The sequence below is a fragment of the Neomonachus schauinslandi genome, chromosome 11, assembly GCF_002201575.2.
Source record: "Neomonachus schauinslandi chromosome 11, ASM220157v2, whole genome shotgun sequence".
Lineage (NCBI taxonomy): Eukaryota > Metazoa > Chordata > Mammalia > Carnivora > Phocidae > Neomonachus > Neomonachus schauinslandi.
This window is the reverse complement of record NC_058413.1, coordinates 14410420-14428465: the sequence shown is the minus strand read 5'-3', so window position 1 is coordinate 14428465 and position 18046 is coordinate 14410420. Positions and strand designations below refer to the sequence as shown.

At 38.3% G+C, this 18046-nt stretch overlaps 1 protein-coding gene across 1 annotated transcript in view; it reads right to left on the bottom strand.

Annotated features, from left to right (window-relative positions):
* The window catches only part of NUP160 (nucleoporin 160), a 48859-nt gene that overhangs the window by 7127 nt on the left and 23686 nt on the right, over positions 1-18046 (bottom strand). The window contains exons 15-29 of the mRNA XM_021685187.2: positions 17643-17808; positions 17051-17178; positions 16799-16959; positions 13932-14065; positions 13154-13224; positions 12268-12427; positions 11170-11239; positions 10515-10613; positions 9750-9869; positions 5962-6057; positions 5767-5861; positions 5572-5668; positions 5373-5478; positions 2085-2245; positions 406-466 (exon numbers count right to left, since the gene is read on the bottom strand). Coding sequence (XP_021540862.2) covers positions 406-466; positions 2085-2245; positions 5373-5478; positions 5572-5668; positions 5767-5861; positions 5962-6057; positions 9750-9869; positions 10515-10613; positions 11170-11239; positions 12268-12427; positions 13154-13224; positions 13932-14065; positions 16799-16959; positions 17051-17178; positions 17643-17808 — 1725 coding nt within the window. The remainder of the gene's footprint in view (positions 1-405; positions 467-2084; positions 2246-5372; positions 5479-5571; positions 5669-5766; positions 5862-5961; positions 6058-9749; positions 9870-10514; positions 10614-11169; positions 11240-12267; positions 12428-13153; positions 13225-13931; positions 14066-16798; positions 16960-17050; positions 17179-17642; positions 17809-18046) is intronic.

Here is an 18046-nt window from a genome sequence, read left to right as displayed (position 1 = left end):
TACGAAGTTTTCAGAGAGCAACCAACTTTTAGCAGATTAAAATACTGAGCATAAGCTAAAAGAAACTTTACAATATTTTTACACTGCTATACATATTACAACTACTATATAAAAACACACATTTAGGGCGCCTGGGTGGCTCAGTTGGTTAAGCGACTGCCTTCTGCTCAGGTCATGATCCTGGAGTCCCAGGATAGAGTCCCGCATTGGGCTCCCTGCTCAGCGGGGAGTCTGCTTCTCCCTCTGACCCTCCCCCCTCTCATGCTCTGTCTCTCAAATATATAAATAAAATCTTTAAAAAACAAAACGAAACAAAAAAACCCACACATTTAATACAGAAAATACTATAACACAACTACATAATTACTGTCTAACCAAAGAATCCAAGGGAGACCCCCAACTCACTTGGAGCAGCTGTGCATTCTCCGTCATGATTCCTCTTAGGGGATGCTCCAGGACGATCATACTGAGAAGACAAAACAAGTGATTAAGTTAATGAAAAGTTGAAAAGTTAGTACAGTTGACCCCTGAACAACATGAGGGTTAGGGGTGCCAATGCCCTGCACAGTTGAAAATCTGCATATAACTTCTGACTCCTCCAAAACCTTAATAGCCTGCTGTTGTCTGGAAGCCTTGCCAAGTACATAAACTGTCATTAACATATATTTTTATGTCATTTGTATTATATGCTGTATTCTCACAAATAAGGGAGGTAGAGAAAAGAACATGTTATTCAAAAAATCTTAAGGAAGAGAAATACATTTACATTTTTAAAGATTCCTTAAAAATTATTTATTTTTAAAATTTATTTATTTAGAGAGAGAACGTATGAGTGGGGGCAGGGGCAGAGAGAGAAGGAGAGAGAGAATCTCCAGCAGACTCCTCTCTGAGCCCGACTCGGGGCTTGATCCCATGACCCTGAGATCATGACCTGAGCTGAAATCAAGAGGCCAGCGCCTGACCGAGCCCCCCAGGCACCCCTACATTACTGCATTTATTGAAAACAACCGTGTATAAGTGGACCTGCGCAGTTCAAACTCGTGTTGCTCAAGAGTCAGCTGTATCTTATTTTGATATCACTAACTGTGATCCAGAGCTTTCATGCTTAAATTCTCTCCACGTAAATTATGTTTATTTCAACTAGCATGGCTCTTCTTACAAAGGTACTGTAACTATCAAAGGAATGGAGTCGTTTGCGAAGTTGGCCCACTTTGCTCTAACATGTTATTGTATTGGGTCTAAGGACGTGGACTTAACCTCCAATTAAACTACTTGACTTTCCTTGGTTCCAGAGTTATATTCTCTACTCCAGACCCTGGGAAACAGCCTAGTGCATGCAGGAATGATATACAACACGAGAAGTTGCACACATATGACCCCATCAGCATCTTTTTTAAGTGCACAGCCTTTAAAATGGTAATTGTAGATTGAATTAACAAAAATGAATGAAATAGGGGTGCCTGGGTGGCTCAGTTGGTTAAGCGACTGCCTTTGGCTCAGGTCATGATCCTGGAGTCCCGGGATCGAGTCCCGCGTCGGGCTCCCTGCTCAGCGGGGGGCCTGCTTCTCCCTCTGACCCTCCCCCCTCTCATGCTCTCTCTCTCTGTCTCATTCTCTCTCTCAAATAAATAAATAAAATCTTTAGAAAAAAAAAATGAATAAAATAAAAGCAGCTGCCATTTACTAAGCACTTTTTGCAAGCCAGGCACTGTCACTGTTCTAAGTACTCTATGAATTACCTCATTTAGTACCCAAACAATCCTATAAGGTAGACATTATCATCATCACCATCATCTCTATTTTATACAAAAGGATAACTCAGCAGCAAAAAATTAAGTCATTTGCTTGAAGTTAGGTCTAACTCAAACCATATGCAATTCTTCTTCCTAGAATAATTCTAAATTTGAGAACTAAAGGGGTGGTAATATATAACAATGGAATTGCTGCAAAAATAGATGAAGTTCACAAATATCCCAGTAGAAATTTTAAACAAAACGAAGCAAAATGAAGCGATAGTTTCAAAAGGACCAAACCAAGTAAGTTAAATGATTCTTCCCAAACTGCAAGGTGGAAAGCTTTCATACCATTGCACCAGATGCTGGGTGTACAATCCATGCGTATTCTGGACGAATAAGTCGTAAACAGTTAACAGCAGCCAAATAACAGTTGCCTTGCTTCTCAAGTCCCCGCAGAGTTCGAACCTCTCTGCCAAGACGCATTCCGTACTCAAACATCACAGTACCAGCTAGGAGGCAATAATAAATTAAACATCAGAACTTCAGAAATGTGTTTTAGAGGGGTTCCTGGCTGGCTCAGTCAGAACAGCATACGGCTTTTAAGTTTGAGCCCCATGTTGGGTGTAGATATTACTTAACTTAAAACAAAATTGAGTTTAACTTAAAACCACAAAAAATCATGTGTTGGTGAGGATGTGGAAGAACTGGAACCTCTGTACACTCCTGGTGGGAATGTAAATTGGTGTAGCTGCTATGGAAAACAGTATGGCAGTTCCTTAAAAAATTGAAAATGGGGTTACCTTGTGATCCAGCAATTTCACTTCTGGGCATATAGCCTGAAAATTGAAAGCAGGGTTTTGAGGAAATATTTGTGTGCCCTTGTTCACACAGCCATTACTCATGATAGCCAAGAGGAAGGCAATCCAAGTGTCCACTGATGGATGGATGAACAAAATGTGACATATACATATAATAGAGGAAGGAAGTTCTGACACATACTATAACATGGATGAACCTTGAAGATATTAGACTAAATGAAATAAGCCAGTCACAAAAAGACAAATACTTTAGGATTCCAGTAGCCAAATTCATAGAGACAGAAAGTAGAATGATGGTTGCCAGGGGCTGCAGGAGGCGGAAATGGGAAGTTGTTTAATGAGTATAGTGTTTCCATTTTGCAAGATGAAAAGTTCTGGACATTGGTTACACAGTAATGTGAATATACATAACACTACTGAATACTAAAAATTGGTTAAGTTAGTAGAGTTTATGTTATGTCTATTTTACTACAATTAAGAAAAAAAAGAAAAAACTCTGTAAATGTTACTTTTGACATTCATTCATTCATTTTAAAAGTGATCTCTATGCCCAACGTGGGGCGTGAACTCATGATCTTGAGATCAAGAGTCGTAAGCTCTACCAACTGAGCCAGCCACGTGTCCCTACTTCTAACTTTTAGATACTACATTCCCAGATAGTACACAAGACTAGTTTAGAGTGCTAGTTTCAGCCACATTTTTACCTAATTCCACCCAGCGAGACCAAGAAATATTTGGTTGCTCTGCTCAAGAATGGATTATCTTTATAATACTTTAGTCACACAAGCTGAATGAGATATTGAAAAACACCTTGTTCTGAGGCAGCATGAGACTCCAGAAACCAAAGAGCATTTAACATTTTTTTTTAAGATTTATTTATTTATTTGTTTGTTTGTTTCCCAGAGAGAGAGAGAGAGACAGCGAGAGAGGGAACACAAGCAGAGGGAGTGGGAGAGGGAGAAGCAAGCCTCCTGCTGAGCAGGGAGCCCGATGCGGGGGCTCGATCCCAGGACCCTGGTATCATTACCTGAGCCGAAGGCAGATGCTTAACGATTGAGCCACCCCCAGGCGCCCCGGGTTTAACATTTCTTTTAGTTTTCAAATGAAACTATTTTTCATTCCAACAGTTTTAAAATTCATATAATTTTATTTAAAATGAAACTAACTGACTTTAGCCCGCCAACAAATGTTTCTGAGTGCCTGCCATATTAAGACATTTTTTAGGATAACAAGTCTTGCTCCAGAAAGATCTGAACATGAATTCAGCTAGAGGGGTCTTTTTTTTTTTTTTTAAAGGTTTTATTTATTTATTTGAGAGAGAGAAAGCGAGAGAACACAAGCAGGGGCAGAGGGAGAGGGAGAGAGGGAGAAGCAGACTCTCCACTGAGCGGGGAGCCCAATGTAGGGCTCGATCCCAGGACCCAGAGATCGTGACCTGAGCCATAGGCAGACGCTTTAACCGACTGAGCCACCCAGGGGCCCCCAGCTAAAGTGATCTTAACCAGGTTGATGTAATGGATATTGTTATTGTAAAAGCAAACAGTGAGAGATCTTTAATCATCTACATGTCCCCGTCTGTATGAGTCAAGAATATAAGGAATATGCAAACATGTCTCACCACTAGGAAAATTAAGAGCATGTTTATGAATTACTTCCATCTATTCTTTGCAATGAAAATTAGCAAGAAACCTTATGAAAAGTTCTCTGAGGGGGAAAATGGTAAAAAATATTACCAGTTCTAAAGGAGAACCACAATGGTTATCTTGTAAAATGATCTTAAAACAGACATACAATCCCTTCTTAGCTGTTCTTTTTTTTTCTGTCTCAAAGATTTTGCTTTTTTTTTCTTTTAAATCTTTTTAAGTATAACTGACACACAATGCCACATTAGTTTCAGACGTACAACACAGCGATTCAACTTCTCTATCAGATGTACAACACAGCGATTCAACTTCTCTATCAGATGTACAACACAGCGATTCAACTTCTCTATCAGATGTATAACACAGCGATTCAACTTCTATGTTATGCTATGCTTACCACCATTTTAGCTGTTCTGATAAAGACTTCATTAGTCATCATATAAATCCAAACTAAGATACATTCTACAAAACAATTGGCCTGTACTCTTCAAAATATCAACTACATCAAGGTAAAGTAAAGTAAGGCAAAAGAAGTGCTCCAGATTAAAGGAGGCTAAAGAGACTAAAGAGACTAAAGAGACACGACAAATAAATGCAATGTGTGATTCTAGATCAAGGGATAAGGACGGTATGGGAGGAATGTGCTATTAAAAAAATCACGACAGCATTATATTTACATTTAATTAATGAAATTAGTTATTATTTCCTTAATCTGATAATTGTATTGAGGTTATCTAAGAAAATGTCCTTAGCAGATGCATCTTTTATACATTGAAACATGACATCTACAACTTACTCTCAAAAGAATCAGCAAAAATAAGGGCAATAGTAAGCTGGCTCAGTAACTCAAAACCAGCCACAAGAATTCAAGGTGCCTTTAGTAAAAAAGTTAAAGTTTCTTCTAAAATCAGACAGAAGATATAGATAGAATGACATCTCACTGGAAATGCCTCAAGAATGTTCTAGGAACTGCATGTCTTTAAGGCTAACAGGTAATCTTCAAAAGGGTGAAGTTAATCTTGTAATTAAACATAATTTCCCCAAATGCTTATAGAGAACACTCATTCAATGGTGAAAATAAGGTAAAAATTACATAAGTCAAACAGTATTTTTATAAAACATGATTAAACTGCTAAGATTGCCCCTAACAAAGACTGTTGGCTTCAACTGCTCACCCTTTCGGTAATTGTGGCGAAAGACGTGAAAGGCATAGAGGAGCTCATAGTAATTGTGAGTCATAAGGTCCACAGCTCGCGCACGTGATTCAATTATTGCCACAACCTAACGAAGGGGAAGCAATTAGATACCAAAGTTAGTAGCAAGCATGACAACCACCACGGCTGTGTCCAGTTATCAGTGGACAAATAAAATTACCTCGTTATGCAGATTCACATAGGGAAACTCTACAAGATCCTGTAGCTGTGAGCGTTCGCAAAGAACTACCACCAGCTGCCGCAGACAATCTAACTGCCTAGGAGAAAAAAAAAAAGGGACATGAGGGCAAACTGTCTCAGTGGATTAAACAGGGCTGGTAAATTGCCTTCTCTAAAGAAGACTGGGATTGACTACCTGCTGGAATCAGGAATTTGGGTTAAGGCTTCATATGCTTGGCTATTGTGACCCAAATCCAAATGATGTTTGAAAATGCATGTCCTTAAGGTAGCCTAAATGTCAAATACAGGGGGGGGAAAAAACAATAGCAATTAAAATCCCACATCCAGGACAAATCTAAAGGGAAATAACTAGATTATAGTTTGTTCTTACCTGACTTTTCCAGTCACCACCTACTTCAGTTAATATTGACGAAGCCAACTGAATAACCAGCTCAGGCAAACCAACAACATCTAGTAGACGCAAAACCTGAGGAGAAACAGAGGGAGTTTCCATTAAAATTAATATGGTAGTACACTTCAAATTGAAATAGGAATTATATCAATCAGAAAGATAACTAGTTAAGATGAAGATTAAATCAAAGATGTTGACTACAAAACAGGATTATTTAGTTAATATTTGACTTTCCTTTAGGGGCGCCTGGCTGGCTCAGTCAGAAGAGCACGCGACTCTTGATCTCGGGGTCGTGAGTTCGAGCCCCACGTTGGGTGTAGAGATTACTTAAAATAAATAAATAAAATAAAATAAAAAAGACTTTCCTTTAGATTCTACTGTCAAATAACAGGCTTACTGTAAAATTTCCTATTGGTTTTTTTGTTCATGGCTCTATGTTCAATGTTTAGTACACAGTGGGCTCTTAGTAAGTATTTGTTGAAGGAACACATGCAATTTCACTGTTGACTTTTCCTAGGAACTGTTTAGGTCATAGATTAATTTAAAGCTCAAAAAATAAATTGCCACCATAGCCTTATAAAACCCTAAAGAGAATAATGTTTGACATAATCCATTTCTAATACAAGACAGAACAGTGCTCTTCAAACTTTTTTGATTGTCCACCCTATTAACGTCTGTGCACACATGTGCACATGTATTTACTTATGTATACAAAGCTCTCTAATATATATGTTTAACACACTCAACATATAAATTTATAGAAGATGAAATAAAGATAAAGTTTTGAATTATTTTTGTTTACTAGTACTTATTTATTCTTTATTAACAGTATAAAACATCTTTTTGTTTTGGATGCTTAGTTTTTATTTTATACTTTTTCTTGAAATATAACATATATTTAGAAATGTACATAAATCCTAGGTACACAGCTGACTGAATGTTCACCAAGTAAACATATCCATGTAACAAGCACCTAAATAAGAATTGTAACATAGCAGCATTCCAAAGCTCCCAGGTGACTCCTTCCAGCCACTTTTGACTTTTACTGGTTCTGTTTTTAATTTCATGGAAATAGAATCTTATGGTATGTATTTTTCTGTGTGTCTGCCTTTTTGCTTAACGTGTTTATAAGACTGATCTGTTATTATATGCAGCATTTCCTTTCATTGCTATGGTATTCCATCCAAAAATATACCATAATTTATCGATCCATTCTGTCAATGGACACTTGGGTTTCTAGTGTATGAGTTTTATGAATATGTTGCTTGGATCATCAATATACATCTCTTTTGGTAAATATGTATATGTTTATGGATATATTTAGAATTGGAATAACTGGGTCATAGGGTATATCAATGATTGCAGCTAGTAAATACCAGCAGTTTTTCAAAGTGGTTGTAGCCAATTTATACTCCACTACAGGTGATTAGGATGCTTAATGCCTTGATAATTTTTTTTTTTTAAGATTTTACTTATTTATTTGAGAGAAAGTAGGAGCAGAGGGGAGGAAGAGCAAAGGGAGAGGGAGAAGCAGATTCCCCGCTGAGCAGGGAGTCCGATGCGGGACTCCATCCCAGAACCCTGGGAATCATGGGATCATGACCTGAGCCGAAGGCAACGCTAAACCGACTGAGCCACCTAGGCGTCCAATAATTTTCATGGTTTCTTATTATCCTGAGTTGACATTTTAATTCAAGATACACTTACTTAGATTTTAAAATAGCATTCCTGAGAAGTTCACCTGTTATCAGCTGATTCTTGTCAGATCTGATTATAGACTGTTTTTTTTTTTTAAAGATTTTATTTATTTATTTGAGAGAGAGAGAATGAGAGACAGAGAGCACGAGAGGGAAGAGGGCAGAGGGAGAAGCAGACCCCCTGCTGAGCAGGGAGCCCGATGTGGGACTCGATACCGGGACTCCAGGATCATGACCTGAGCCGAAGGCAGTCGCTTAACCAACTGAGCCACCCAGGCACCCATCTGATTATAGACTGTTACTGTTTTTACCTTGCAATATGGCTGACGAAGAGCCTGTATCAAAGGGAGAAGTATCAGCCCTATTTTGTCCTCATTTGCTTGTACTTTCTTAATCTGGCTTCTTTGCAGGAATTTTTTAAAATTGTGGAGGTGATTTGTATTAAAATGAAGCAATATCATGTATAAATCAATTTAACCAGGCAAACATAATCTACTGAAATCAAATGGAGTAGTGTAGGTGCCCCCCTGAAGCCCCACCCTAGCTATGACACCTTCCCTCTTCATTCAGATGCCTACCTTGAGACTAAATGACAAGTGACCACCTGGTAAAGGACCACATAAGAGCACCAGGGTTGATCCTTATATTAAACGTTAGCACATCTTAATTTATTTCTTCTGTGTGAGTTCTAGTATTTTCTTCAATGGCCCACTGTGGGGTCCATCAGAGCAGTGATTCATCATGCTTTTTGAATCAGTAACTTTCTTCTGATGAAAGCTATGGAGCTTCTACACAGAAAAAATACAAGCAACATTTTGCACACAATTTCAGGGGATTTACCAATTCCTCAAATCTAGCCAGCCTCAGATTAAAAAATCCTTAGAATTCAGGGTGCCTGGTTGACTTAGGTGGTAGAGTGTGCAACTCTTGATCTTGGGGTTGTAAGTCTGAGCCCCACAATGTGTGTGGAGATTACTTAAAAACAAATAAACAAACAAGCAAAAAACTGGGGCACCTGGGTGGCTCAGTCGGTTAGGTGACCGAGTCTTGATTTCAGTTCAGGTCATGATCTCAGGGTGGTGAGATCAAGACCCTCGGTGAGCTCCATGCTGAGCTTGGAGCCTGCTTAAGATTGTCTCCCTCTCCCTACCCTACTCACGTGCTCTCTCTCTCTCTCCCTCAAATAAATAAATAATAAAATATATCTTAAAAAAAAAAAATTCTTAGAATTCAAAATAATTTTCTCATCAGAAGGATGGTGGAGGGTTAGTAAGAGCTACAAATCTATTTCAGTAGAAATTCATTTATCTTGGGTGCCTGGCTGGCTCAGTCAGCAGAGCATGTAGCTCTTGATCGCAGGGTCATGAGCTTAAGCCCACATTGGGCATAGAGCTCACTTAAAAAAAATCATTTGTCTCTTTTACAAGCAATGAACAAAATGGTTAAGCCTGCCTTTGTCATTTACTTTTTGGTGGGAAATTTAGGTAACAACAAATAGTTATCTAAAATCTAAACATCAAGAATGGTTAAATGTTATGGTGACAGAGGCGCAGAGACTTCAATGAAATGAGGACTTGAGCCTTGACTATCTGGAAAAAGGGAAAGAGCAGGTACAAAGGTCTTGAAGGGAACAGAGTGTATGCCTGGCTTGCATGAGATAGTAAGCAGGCCACTCTCTCTAGAACTGAATGATCAGAGAAAAGAGTGACAGGAAAAAAGGTCAGTAGAGATACTGAGGTCCAAATATTAAAAACTAAGGCTAAATACAGCATTCCAAGTTAATTCCTTGAGATTTAGGCAAGACTACTATCAGTAAAATTCTGATGACCAGGCTAACAAACTGGTAGGTATCATAATAGGAATTTCACTTAAGTTAAAAACATTACCAATTTCGTTTAAAATATACGTTTTCTTTAATTTCTCCAGGGAATTCCTTTCTCTCTTGTCTTGGAAGTTCAGGGAACAATTAAATTTTTACATTACTTTTCTCCCCAAATACAAAAGCAATGATTTGTTGACACGTTTTTACACAGGGTGGTATAAGAAGGACCAAACCACACCATAATATACCTTATCATAATACTGCATCTTGGGGGTGGACACAATCTCCCCATCTTCTGAGCGAATCAAGCGATCCAAGAATTCCTCTTTGCCCACTTCAGATGCTGCATGGCGGAAGCAATCCAGAGCCTGGAGAAATAAAAGAATACAAAATGACTTATAATGGACTGTTCTAATTCTAGGTGCTTAAAAGTCGGGGGAGGGGAGGCAGGTGCTAAAGGAAAGCCAAAAAAGAAAAATTAAGACTGTTGACTACATTTACAATTTCTGCCATTCTAAATTCTGATACATTATTTAATATTTTTCTTTATCTCATTTTTAACTTAAATATTTTTAATAAGAAAATTGATGGATAAATATACAATAGCATAGTAACATGTTAACATTTGTAGAATTTGAGTGGTGAGTATATGATTAAGTCTTTAAACTTTCTGCATATTTGAAAATTCACATAAATAGGATGTCAGGGAACAAGTTAGAAAGATAAACTTCCATAACGGGGTGAGATAGCAGCATAAAATTAAAAAAAATTCATCCCTAAAAACACCTACACAGGGGCAAAAGGGTTTTAACATTTTCTTTTTCATGTTTTCCCATGTCCTAACTAATCTGCAAAGCACATGAAAGCTGAACAATCCCCACATGGCTCCTGCTGGCACTAATCGTCTTTATCCATATCTAGAGGATTCCGTGCCTTCCATCCCCCCAACCTAGTTTAGATGGAGACCAAGTGTCCTCTCTGCACTGAAGTTGGTTCATTCAAATGCAATTTACCTTCTGTCCCTCTCCTGTAACCAGGTAACACCGTCCCAGCATAAATCGACAGGAACCAACATTGACTTGACACCAGGGACGTAGCAGTTGAATATAATCCTTAAAGGCATAAAAGTTGCTTTCTCATTAGAAAATAAATATAAGGAGATAACCATTCCCAAGTTTTTCAAAGAGGGAAAGAAGATAGTGGTCAGTCAACATAAAAGGTGTATTTCCTGAAATCATCTGGAAATTAAAATCTAATCCTGTTAATCTATTCTTGTATTAGGTTAGACACTTTACAAAAAGCAAACAGGACTCTAATAACACCAACACATGTAAAAACACATACACTTTTCCAACTTAGCAATTTTCAACTTTTGGTATTTACTGGTTTAATGACTAGATTCCTGTAAAGGATTTATATGAAGACAATGGTATGTTTGTTTTAGTATAAGGAGAACCTAACAGGATTAAAAAAGCAAAACAAGATACCCTAGGAAAAAAACATTAGGAATGACATGTTAAGAGAGAAGTAAAGAAAATGTCTCTGGGGTATGTTTTAGTGCAATCAAGTTTAAATTATTATGGTTCTTATTATCAGCCAATTAAAATGCAGGTAACATTTATAAAGGAAAAAATTCCAGAAATCCAAGAATGATTAAACTGTACTCACCTGCAATTGTCCATACTGACAATTCCCCATCAAACATTCCAGAAAGAGACATCCGGGATTGCTAGGCCATCTAGTCACTGGATAAGGAGATTTTTCTACTTTTTTGGCAAACTTAAATATATATACATATTGGGCATCAAACTCTATGCAATGATTTAATTTTTAAAAAAGAAGGTAAGAGAAAGTGGCAGAGCACGTGTTCTTGTATTAGACAAATACGGTTTAAAGGTTATTATTATTTTTTAAAGATTTTATTTATTTATTTGACAGAGACACAGCGAGAGAGAGAACACAAGCAGAGGGAGCGGGAGAGGGAAAAGCAGGCCTCCCGCGGAGCAGGGAGCCCGATGTGGGGTTTGATCCCAGGACTCCGGAGATCACGACCTGAGCCGAAGGCAGACGCTTAACGACTGAGCCACCCAAGTGCCCCATGGTTTAAACGTTATACATTAGAAGCCTAGTCACCTAGCTCAAAATTCGATCTATGGGCTAAACCATGTATTCATCCCTGGGCGATCACTGCCAGTTCTGGTATACTATACATACCTTTGGTGCCAGTGGACACCCAGCATCTACCATAGTGTCTGACATACAGAGCCATTCAATAAATACTTGATAAACATATAACGTTTTAAGAGATCTAGGTATTAAGTATTTGTGTACCAAGAAAATCTGGCTAAGTCCGGAGGAAAATAAAACAAAATAAAATAAAAATTGGGATATCGGAGAGTAAATATTATCATTTCTTGTTGGGGGAATAAGCACCCAATCTCATTAAGAATCTTCATTATCCAGGGAGAATAAGAGCCTGAGGCTATTTAGACAGAAAACACCTTTTAACTGGCTTTCATTTTTTTTTAAAGATTTATTTATTTATTTGAGAGAGTGAGAGAGTGCGTGCGCCATGAGTCGGGGGAGGATCAGAGGGAGAGGGATGAGAGAATCCTCAAGCAGACTCCCTGCTGACTGCAGAGCCCAATGCAAGGCTTGATCCCAGGACCCAGAGATCATGACCTTAGCTGAAGTCAAGAGCTGTCCACTTAGCCAACTGACTGAGCCACCCAGGAGCCCCTAACTGGCTTTTAAATAAAAGGATACAAAAGCTGCAATAAATAATTGGTAGTTGCAGTAATCATCTCGGGCCAATTCAACCCAGTTTGGCTCAGAGGTGCCTTTGGTTGAGAGAAGAGATGAGATATGATATGTTTTCTTGCAACTTCTTGGAAGAATAATTCCACAATTGTCTGAGGGCTAGATACTTAAAAAGAAAAAGTTATGACAATCATCAACTTGTGATAGTAGTGCCAATTTTCAATTAAGATAGTCTACTAATTCATGTTATGCCTATAATAAAGAACATTTATTATTTCAAATATACATTACACATGGGTGTAATCATTGGCAATATAAATAAAAGCAGCTTATTATAAAGTGTGAAGTACTATACAAATGCAATAAAAAACCACTTAAATCAACAGTGCACTCATGTCCTTTTCTTTTCACTGATCTCACTACACCTAAGCGTCTTCCTTAGGGAGTGTTTACAGTAAATATGGTCTCAAGATTCCAAGTTTTATACCAAAATAATACAAAACAAATTCTCCAGAATGGTTCTCAAGTATGAGAGACGATGCCTTTTAAATATGTATTAAGACAAGATTACAAAAGCTACCATGAACTTAAATTTTAAAACTAATTTTGTTGAATTAATCACCAGAGTATCAATATACAATAGAAAAGCAGGAATACACACACACATATATATGTTTACATATGCAACACCCTTAGTCTATGCCTGATTTGGGTTTCCCGGGGTTTCATGGACTCCCTGTCACAGGTCTCAGGCCACAGCTCACTTATGAACCTCCCAAAGTGAAAGCAGAGCCTACCCAATCTTTCCACAGCAGAGGTGGCAAAGGACCACTTTAATGAATATGCAATAAAAGCCAAATTTAAAATCAAATGCATACAGTCTAGTCCTTACCAAACTTATTTGCCATTACAGCACCAGAGTCAGTCAGTTCCAGTACTGACAAGTGTTGTAGATTGGACTCCCTGGGAGAACAGAGAAAAAGACAGCAGTTCTTCTACACAAACATTACTACAAGTTCTTCTCCATACAATACTGTCAATTTAATTAGTAAGTTGCATATAAAAGCTCTATTGAAAGGACATTGCCAAACAGGACAGTTTATCTTATTGAAAATATAATTCTTTTAAGTAATGGTTTCTTTTTCTTTTGGTTATAAAGCAGCTCAGCCTACCTTTTGTAACTAGTATGTTTTTGTGTGTGGTCTAACTTGCCCTGTGACCTCATCTATTTGGCCTTCAACAGGATTTACCTTTACATTAAACACACACACATATGTAATAACGGTACACCTGAAACTCAGGTAACATTGTGTGTCAACTCTATTTCAATTTTAGAAAAAGCATAAAAAAATGCGTCGTTAGTGAAAAACTACCTCTCTCAACCGTTTCTAAGAAAAGACAAATTTTGGAAATTATATATATTTTCCATTTCCACTCCAGAATAAACATTTTTTCTTTTCAAAAAACCACATATATAATAATGTATATCTAGTATTTTGATTCTTTTTATAAACTGCCCTCAACCTTTGGAAATTGAAGCAGCTAAATGCTCTCTGAATTTTATAGGCAAATCACGGAACCGCATAATGTTTACAATTTTTTTTAAGACAATGAAAAAAATAATCAAACTCACAATTTATTTTAAAAATAACCAGAACAGTGAAACTCACAGCGTGTCAACTGGAACATCAGTTGCCAAGCACTGACTTCCCCACTTAATAAGATAATAAGATAAGAGTAGAGGAGTTGTTCGATGTAGTAGGTCTTGCTGGTCTTGAATGAGCTGACCAGCTCCCAAGATCACCTATACATGATGAGTGGGTGGGTGAGACCATACACAGCGATTAGTGATAACTCTTAAGGTTCAGGTGGAGGTAAAATAAATAACAAACACAGTTACAAAGGGCATACAAAAAAAGCGACACATGTACATAAAGGCAACACACCTATTAAATTTTAGGGTAGCAAAAATATCTACCCAAAGATTTAACAGTACAAAAATGCTGATGGTGAAAGAGAAAACAAAAGTGTAATTTTCACTGAATCTGTGGGCTCAGAATTCAAGAACAGGAACAGGGAAATCTAAGCCCTTCCTTATGTTACTAGTCTTAGATAAAAATAGTTATGAACAGGGGCGCCTGGGTGGCTCAGTTGGTTAAGCGACTGCCTTCGGCTCGGGTCATGATCCTGGAGTCCCTGGATCGAGTCCCATATCGGGCTCCCTGCTCAGCGGGGAGTCTGCTTCTCCCTCTGACCCTCCCCCCTCTCATGTGCTCTCTTTCTCATTCTCTCTGTCTCAAATAAATAAATAAAATCTTTTTAAAAAAAATAGTTATGAACATTAGAGGAAATTTTGGCAATACCACCAAAAGCCTTAAAAATTGCATAGCCTGTGACCAATCAATTCTGAGTTCTGAGAATTTATCTCAAAGATACAGTAGGGGTGTATGGATATTTATAGGTATGAAGAAAAAACTGGCAACAACCTGGATGGCCACAAATGGGACTGGTTGAATAAAACTGTGCTAGGTTAACTATAAAAATAATTTTGTAGAATACTTAATGACCTGTGAAAATACTGATGAGCTGTGTAATAAAGTAGAATAAAAACAATCAGATTACAAAAATACCATGTAGCATATCCTAATTCTAGAAATAAAATGTTTGCAGAGAAAAAAGGGTGTACACCAACATGTTATCCCAGTTGTTACTGGGTCAATTACAGATGAATTTTAATTTTTTTTTGTTTATAGACAGAGGCTTACATATAAAGGTTCTATGATGAACATCTATTACTTCTGTACTTAGAAAAAAAAAACAATGGTTATAATTAACAAACAAACAAATGCCCCACAAAAACTACTGAAGAAATGGAAGACTGCAGAGATTGAAAAGAACTCAGTAAGGGCTGCCCTGAGTACCAGGCTCTCAGGAAAGGCTCCTGTGTCTCCCGGGTGGTCTTACACAAATCATCTTCCTAAATGTCCTCCTTATTTTTACCTGAAATTCTACCATTATCAACGTATTTGAGTTAATAAATTCTGATTTAAAATATATGAATAGCTTTGGGAGTCGCAAAGGCCTTGCAGTTCTTTATACATTAACATGAGTTAGTGAACCAGACTGCTCCCTTGTCAGGCTAGGATGAGATGACCAACTGACAGACAAGTGGGGCTTCTGCCTGAGGGCAGAAAGGCAATCTCTAAACATGGAACATTTAGTAGTGTGGGAGACAAGGACTACGAGACTACGAGACAACAAGACAAGAGTCTGGTGGCCTAAGAAGACGAGGATGGAAAAGGAAGCACAGAATGGAGCTGGGAGGACCCCAGGTGGTGCAGTTGGCTGAGCGTCTGACTCTTGGGTTTCGGCTCAGGTCATTATCCCAGGGTCATGAGATGGAGCCCCGAGTTGGGCTCCACACTGGGCATGGAGCCTGCTTGAGATTCTCTCTCTCCCTCCTGGCCCCCCACAGTGCACATGCTATCGCTCTCAAATAAACATACACATCTTAAAAAAAAAAAAAACGTGCCTAGGCTAAATTTTGTACTGCAAAAATTTCCTTTCTCTTCCACACTAAATGGTATCTTGTTATCACATGCAAAGTAGTTACTAACAATACTAAATTTTGGGAGAGCCACCCTGGGAAATTTCCCCATCACTATACATACAAAGATTGATTGTAAAATAATCTGCTTCATGGATTTTTTTTTTAAGTTTATTTATTTACTTATTTTTAAAAAAGATTTTATGTATTTATTTGACAGAGAGAGACACAGCGAGAGAGGGAACACAAACAGGAGGAGTGGGAGAGGGAGAAGCAGCCTTCGCGCTGAGCAGGGAGCCCGATGCAGGGATCGATCCCAGAATCCTGGGATCATGACCTGAGCTGAAGGCAGACGCTTAACGACTGAGCCACCCAGGCGCCCTAAGTATATTTATTTTTTAAAAAGTAGGCTCCTCACCCAGTGTGGACCCCAACACAGACCTTGAACTCACAACCCTGAGATCAAGACTGAGCTGAGATCAAGAGTCTGACACTTAAACAACTGAGCCACCCAGGTGCCCTTATTTATTTTTAAGTAATCTCTACGCCCAACATGGGACTCAAACTCAAGAGTTGCATGCTCTTCTGACTGAGCCAGCAGGTGCCCCTTGTCATGTATGTTCTTTTTTTTTTTAAGATTTTAATTAATTAATTAAAAAGATTTTATTTATTTGACAGAGAATGCCCACATAAGCAGGGGGAGAGGCAGGCAGAGGGAGAGGGAAAAACAGGCTCCCTGCCAAGTAGAGAGCCCGACATGAGGCCAGCTCACAGGACCTTGGCATCATGACCTGAGCCAAAGGCAGATGCTTAACCAACTGAGCCACCCAGGCGTCCCCATCATGTACGTTCTTAATCTGCAATTTTAGACACTCACTACAGGTCAAACGTAGGTGATAGAGCAGTGAACAAAGACAAAAGTCTGCACCCATAGAGCCGACATTCTGCTCTGTGAGTAGATTTTACAGGTTTCCCCCAAGCAGTACTTACGGCATCTCCCAGCCTCATTAGCAGATGCTGCAATATCACAAGGTCTCGGCAGATGAGGAAGCGAGTGCTGGCAATTTTACACACACCTCTGCACACAATGCATGCTGCTGTGTTGCCACCATACAGCTGGGAAAGATTCATTCGAATATTCAAAGGCTGAGCTATAATTAAGAGAAAAAAAAAAAGGAAAAGAAGTTAAAAGGAGTTAAACTGTTTTCTCTAAATCAAAGAGACACGTTTGTTGTCATTCACCTGGATTGAACCCCTTTTCCATTTCCACTTCTGTCTCATAATCCATTTCCCGCACAAGTAGCCCGATGGCCTGGATTGGGTTCTTGATCTCTTGCAGCTTACTGCAAATATCCTCCATCACATTTTCTCTAGAAGGACAATCAGGAAACTATTACTACTGAGAATACGTAACACAGAAGACTCTATAAGTGCTATAAGCTAAATGCTCTATGAGACAGGAAGACTAGCTACAGAATAAAGGAGTGGAGATAATCACTCTGGCATACAAGATACTTTTACTTCATATAGCAAATTTTCCCTCATTCTTTCAGAAATGACAGACAAAATGCATGTGAGAAAATACTTTTATGTTTTAGAATTTATAGCTCAGTTAGTAGTTAATAGAGCATAATTTATGAGTCTGCTTCCAGATCTGAATTCATGTGTTAGATTTTGTTTAAAAGCAGAGACACCTATTGAGAATTATAGCAACTCATTTTAATTTCAAACCACTATTTTGCGTGGACTTGAATGTACATTAAAAACTTGATGCTGGCACTAAAATTTGCTAAATTTCTATTAGGAAATGCACTTTACCCTAAATTCTCCTTACACATCAATAGTGATCAAATCTTCCAGAATCTGTTCTGCAGCCTTTTCTGGAGACTGTAGGTTGTAACAGCTCATTTCCATCACTGCTGACATATCCATAGTTACTGACTCCCCAATCAGGCGAAGACATTTTATAAGACACATGACATCCCGAGCAACATCCACATCTGTGAGTAAGAGAAAGTTAACATTCATGACTCAAGCCAATGAAGAGCCACTGATTAATATTATACTAAAATAAAATATTAATAATTAAATGCCAAGGATCTATCTGAGGTCTTGGAGATGCTTAGGCCTCTTCAGTTTTCCTTACAATATCTATATTGTGGTAAACTGACCAGGAAAGGTCATAGTGGCAATCAAAGTTTTTTTGCATCCACTTGAAACAAAGCATAGAGTTCATGT